Source organism: Oratosquilla oratoria, chromosome 42 (genome assembly GCF_046742065.1).
Source record: "Oratosquilla oratoria isolate Oo_2021 chromosome 42, ASM4674206v1, whole genome shotgun sequence".
NCBI classification, from domain to species: domain Eukaryota; kingdom Metazoa; phylum Arthropoda; class Malacostraca; order Stomatopoda; family Squillidae; genus Oratosquilla; species Oratosquilla oratoria.
Window position 1 is genome coordinate 29,759,360 of NC_134818.1, and position 6,000 is coordinate 29,765,359.

The 6,000-nt window shown below is 38.9% G+C and overlaps 1 protein-coding gene across 10 annotated transcripts in view; it reads right to left on the bottom strand.

The window, feature by feature from the left end:
• The window catches only part of GCC185 (GRIP and coiled-coil domain containing 185 kDa), a 71,543-nt gene that overhangs the window by 55,703 nt on the left and 9,840 nt on the right, over nt 1-6,000 (bottom strand). For all 10 annotated transcript variants that reach the window (XM_076179336.1, XM_076179344.1, XM_076179340.1 and 7 more), the window contains one exon: nt 5,068-5,229. In XM_076179336.1, the coding sequence (XP_076035451.1) occupies nt 5,068-5,229 (162 nt within the window). The remainder of the gene's footprint in view (nt 1-5,067; nt 5,230-6,000) is intronic.

Sequence of the window (6,000 nt, forward strand, 5' to 3'; positions counted from 1 at the left end):
GCATTTACCTCTCGCACCACCCCATCCATGTATAAGTTGAACAGACAGGGCGACATAACGCATCCTTGACGGAGTCCCACCTTTACTTCAAACCACTCACTCTCTCCATTTCCAATCCTGACACAAGCTCTACTACTCTCATAAAAACTCTTGACAGCTCCCAGAAGCTTTCCTCCTATCCTGTATATCTGCATAACCTCCCACAAAGCCTTTCTGTCTACCCTATCATAGGCCTTTTCCAGATCCATAAAAGCCCAAAAAACATCCTTACCTTTTCCTATAGCTTTCTCACATATCTGTCTTACCACAAAGATCTGATCTACACAACCTCTACCTGTCCTGAATCCACACTGTTCCCCATCAATTACTCCTTCTGTTCCTCTCCTAATCCTCTCAATCAAGATCCTCTCATAAGCCTTCCTAACTACACTTAACAAGCTAATCCCTCTGAAACTACTACATTCACACTTGTCCCCTTTTCCCTTGTAATGAGGAACTATGCAGGCACTCCTCCAGTCCTCCGGCACTCTACCCTCTCTCTAGCAAACATTAAATAACCTCACCAACCAGTCCACCATCACTGTACCTCCCTTTTTCAGACATTCTGCATGGCATCCATCCAGACCAGGTGCCTTACCTGCTTTCATCATCTTAACAACTGCCTTCACTTCATCCTTCCTTATTTCTCGTCCATTCTCCTCACTCCTCACTCTCATTTTCTTCGCATTTCCCACTGCAGCTATCTTTCCCTCCCTATCCTCCTTCACATTTAGCAACTCCCTAAAATATTCTGCCCATCTTCCCCTTACTGCCTTCTCTTCCATTATTATCTCTCCATCTGCACCTTTTACCTTTTCTTCTCTACTTGATTCGCCTCCTCTTCCACTCTTTAATTTCTTTCCAAAACATTTTTTACTTTCAAAATTTTCTGTCATACTCCTACCCCATTTCACATCTGCTTTCCTTTTTGCCTCCTTTACCTTTGCTTTACTTCTCTTTTCTTTTCTTTGTACCTCTCATATGACTCCCTCGTCCTATTTTGTAACCAATCTGTGAAAGCTCGCTTCTTCTCTTCTACAACCTTCTTTGTTTCCTCATCCCACCATTCACTACCCTTTCTTCTATTTCCTCCTGTCCTTCTCGTTCCACACACCATCCTTGCACACGTTATGACTCCCTCCTTGTATCATCCCCATTCCTCCTCCACACCCAGCTCCACTCTATCCTTTACTCCCTCCCACTCCTCCTTCAGCTTCTTTTCGTACTCCTTCTCCTTTCCCTTTTCATTCAAAGAGTTCACTCTAAGAACCTCCCTAGCTTTTGTCCCTTTCATCTTTCTCCATCTATCCTCCACTCTCAGCTTACCTTTCACCAACAAATGATCTGATATTCCCCCACCCTCTCCCCTTAGCACATGTACATCCTTAACTCTTCCTATCATAGTCCTATTTACCACTACATAATCCATTAGCGCTCTATCTACCACCCTTCCCTCCACCACCCTCTCCCATGTGTACTTATGCTCGACTTTCTTCCGAAACACTGTATTAGCTATCATCAACTCTCTTTCTAGACACATTTCCACCATCAACTCTCCACTACGATTCTTTCCTGGAACTCCACATTTCCCAACCACTCCATCGATTGGACCATTTCCTACCCTAGCATTAAGGTCTCCCAGTACTATTACATTTACATTTCTTCCTAAATCCTCTATGCACTCATTTAAATCTATCCAAAAGGCCTCCCTTTCTTCTACACTCTTCTCACTGCCAGGCCCATATGCACTTACAAAGACCCACATCTCCTTTCCCAGTTTCACCTTCATCCACATTATCCTGTTTACCTATCTCTTCACTTACTAGAATAGCCACCCCTTCCCTCCCTCGCCCTCTCTTCACTCCTGATAACCTCCCACTTACACTCCCAAACTTACACTCACCCTTTCCTTTCAACTTAGTTTCACTCAAAGCCAACACATCCATCTTTCTTCTCACAAACATACTACCTATCTCTTCCCTTTTACTCTCATCTGTACCACATCCATGCACATTAAAAGACCCAAACCTTAGGGTGCTGGTCCGAAAACTTCCAGACCCTCTTATGCCTTCTCTTTTTTGTTTAGGAATGTCCCCTGTGGGGCTACAAGGAGAAGGATGCCTAGTCCCAATCCCCGTCCCTTTCTTCTCGCCTCTTACGATCCAAGTGGGAATACTTGGTGGCAGTATTCTTTTCCCCCACCACAGAAAAAGAATACTCAGAGAAATGGTACAGGACAGCAACAAGGGGTTGGGGGACAGCATAACGGAGGGACAGTCGTAGTATAAAAGTGTCATAATTTCTCTATGAACAGAGTTTTCCTCTATCATAGACAAAATGATGTGTGGCTCTGGTCCGGAGGGGCACCCCATATAGACCCTAAAGTATCAACTGCATGCTACTTTGCCACAATAACAAGCAGCCAATACCCCAAAAAAAAAACAGGAAAAGGTATACATTAAGTATTGGTATAACAAAAAATGTAGTGAGGCAAAAAATAGAAGAGACAAAGCTTGGAAAAGATGGAAAAAAGAAAAAAAAAAAAATTGAAAGTGGCAAATATATATCAACCTAAGAAATGAATACGTACAAATACACAGGGAAGAAAAAAGAAACTATGAAAAAGACATAATAGACAAATGTACAGATCAACCTAAATTATTCTATAGATATGTGAATGGTAAACTAATAAACAGGAAATAGTAAAACTATGTCAAGGGAACATGGAATACATGGATATAGAAAATAGCTGAAATTATGAACAAATATTTCAAATCTGTGTTCACTAAAGAAAACATACACAGTTGGGATGAAGGGAAGATCCCTCAATAAGAGAATAACTGTGACACAGAAAGAAATACGGAGCCAAATAATGAACCTTGATGTCAGAAAATCACACGGCCCGGACAGAATTGCAAACTAGATACTAAAAGAATGTATAGATGAACTAATGGACAAAATATATAACATAATAGATTACTCACTCAAAGAAGGAAAAAGGTACCAGGAGAGTGGAAAAATGCCAATATCGTACCAATATATAAAGGAGGAAACAAGGAGGACCCAACAAACTATAGACCAGTCTCCCTTACACATACAACAACCAAAATTTATGAGAAAGTTATCAAGGGTAGATGGACAAAACAGCTGGAGGAAAACAATATACTAAATCCAATATATAAAGGGGGAAACAAGGTAGACCCAACACATTATAGACCAGTCTCCTTTACAAGTGCAATAGACAAAATTTGTGAGAAAGTTATCAAAAGTAGATGGACAAAACATATAGAGGAAAACAATATACTAAATCCGAGACAATTCAGATTTAGACATACAAGGTTATGTGCCACAAGTCTGATCTGTTTCTATTCAAGGTTAATAATATAATACAAGAAAGGGACGGATGGGCAGACTGTGCTTTCCTGGACTTACAAAAGGTGTTTGATAATGTACCACACAAAAAATTATTAAGAAAACTCGAAACAACAGGAGGTATACAAGGTAAACTATTAAAATGGATGGAAGATTTCTTGCATGGAAGAAAAATGAGAGTGGTTTTAAGAGATAAAAATTCTACTTGGGAAAAAATAATACGTGGAGTCCCAAAGGGTTCAGTACTGGCCCCGATGTTTGCTATATATGTAAATGACATGGATGAAGGTGTAGAATGTTACATGAACTTCTTTGCAGACAATGCAAAATTACTACGAAAAATAAGGATGGAAAAAGATTGTGAATTGCTAGAGAGATCTGAACAAGGTCTGTGAATGGAGTCAGAAGTAGGATGTGGACTTCAACATTAAAAAATGTAGTATAACGGAATTTGGAAAAGTAAATATATATATATATATATATATATATATATATATATATATATATATATATATATATATATTATATATATATATATATATATATATATATATATATATACATATATATATATATATATATATATATATATACACATATATATATACATACATACATATCAGGACAATATAAAATCAGTGCAAAATAAGTAAAGAAAGTTGGTTCCAAAACGGACCTAGGAGTAATCATCACCAAAGACATGTCCCCAGACAAACAGATAAATAAAATAGTCGGAGAAACCTACAATTTGTTAAGATCAATAAAGATGGCTTTCAATTACTTGGATGATGTAATGTTAAAGAAAATATTAATCACACTGATAAGACCAAGATTGGAGTGTGCAACAACACTATGGACACCCAGTAAAAAAAAAAAAAAAAAAAAAATATAAGGAAAACAGAAAAAATCCAAAGAGCAACGACAAAGGTAGCCTTAACACTTTCAAAACTGACACATGAGCAAAGATTGTCTACACTGGATTTACCAACCCTAGAACAAAGAAGAGAAAGAGGGGATCTGTGAGCCATTTATAGAATTATGAAAGGCATGGAAGTCCTTGATAGAAGAAAAACAAGGGGACATGAAAAGACATAAATCCACTCCCATCTATTTCATCCCCACATACTCCACTCCCATTCCCCCACCCTTCCTTCCCTCTCTTCTTGGATTCTCCTGAATGATAGGTCATCCCTACATCTCCCCCACTGACCTAGGTCAGAAGCAATGCAGCAAGACACAGCATTGTTGATAAACATATTGTTATAAACATAAACAAATTGATGAACATATTTAATTTGGAAAATTATCATATGTATCCTGAGGTGTCATTTTTCCAAGGACTATAAGAAATAGCTGTACGAGACAGCTAATAAAAATTACTACAATTTGCCAAACACGTTTTGAATTCAAACCTGCATCACATAAATCTGACCTTGGATAATTAGCTAAGAGGCTCACCCACATCACAAACTAAATACATTTTAAGAGTCCAATTTCAATAAAAAAAAAGCACGTAATATCTTAGACTATTATCATGAAGAATTCTACAATGCACAAAATTTAAACAATATATGCAAACAACAAAAAGCCTTTTTCCCCCTTATAAGGGGTGGCTGGGTCATAATAAAACATAATATCTATGACAAGGAGTCTTACCATTAGATGTTCCTTCTCCTTTTGCCTCTCTTTGGCTAATGATTGATACTTAGATGTAGATGACTGTAAGTTTCTGAGCTGCTCTTCAAGTGCAGCATTGTCTTGCAGCAATCTCCCTTCTTCACTGGTTAAAAGTTTTAGTTGTCTTTGCAAACTTTCATTCTGAAAACATATATAAATCCTTTAAACGGGAGGTAGTTAAAGGTATAAATCCATTTCCATCCATTTCATCCCTACATACTCCCATTCATCACCCCTCCCTCCCTCTTTTCTTGGTTCCTCCTGGATGACAGGTCATCTCTGCATCTCCCTCACTGCCCTGGGTCAGAAGCAATGCAGTAAGACACAGCACATCCACAGTGAGGCCACTTCATTTAATCGGTGACTCCCATCTCTCCGTCCCCTCATTCACACTTTTCCAAGCACCACAGTATCATCCACACACAATTCTCTATATATATTATATATATATTCTCCATAAATAAATAAATAAATAAAATCTATCTATCTATATACCAAGGGCTTCTTCTCCCTTATAAAGGAGGTAGCCAAGCTTCAATCTCAATAAAATTAATAAAATTAATACATACATACATATATATACCAAGGCTTTTTTCCCCTTCCAAGGGAGGTAGCCAAAAAGGGAAAGGCATAAAAACACTCCCACCCATTTCATCCCCAAATACACTCCACACCCCTCCCACCCTTCCTCTCATCTGAGCACCTCCTGGATGACGGGTCATCCCTGCACCCCGCCCAGGGTCAGAAGCAGTGTCGCAAGACACAGTACATCCACAGCAAGGCCGCTTCATTTAATCGGCGACCCCCCCTCTCCGTCCCCCTTTGCATATAAGGAGAGGACGGGGAGAAATCCCTTCGGGCTGCGTCAAAATTTACTCACACATACTACCCCACCCCCCACTAATTTGATTC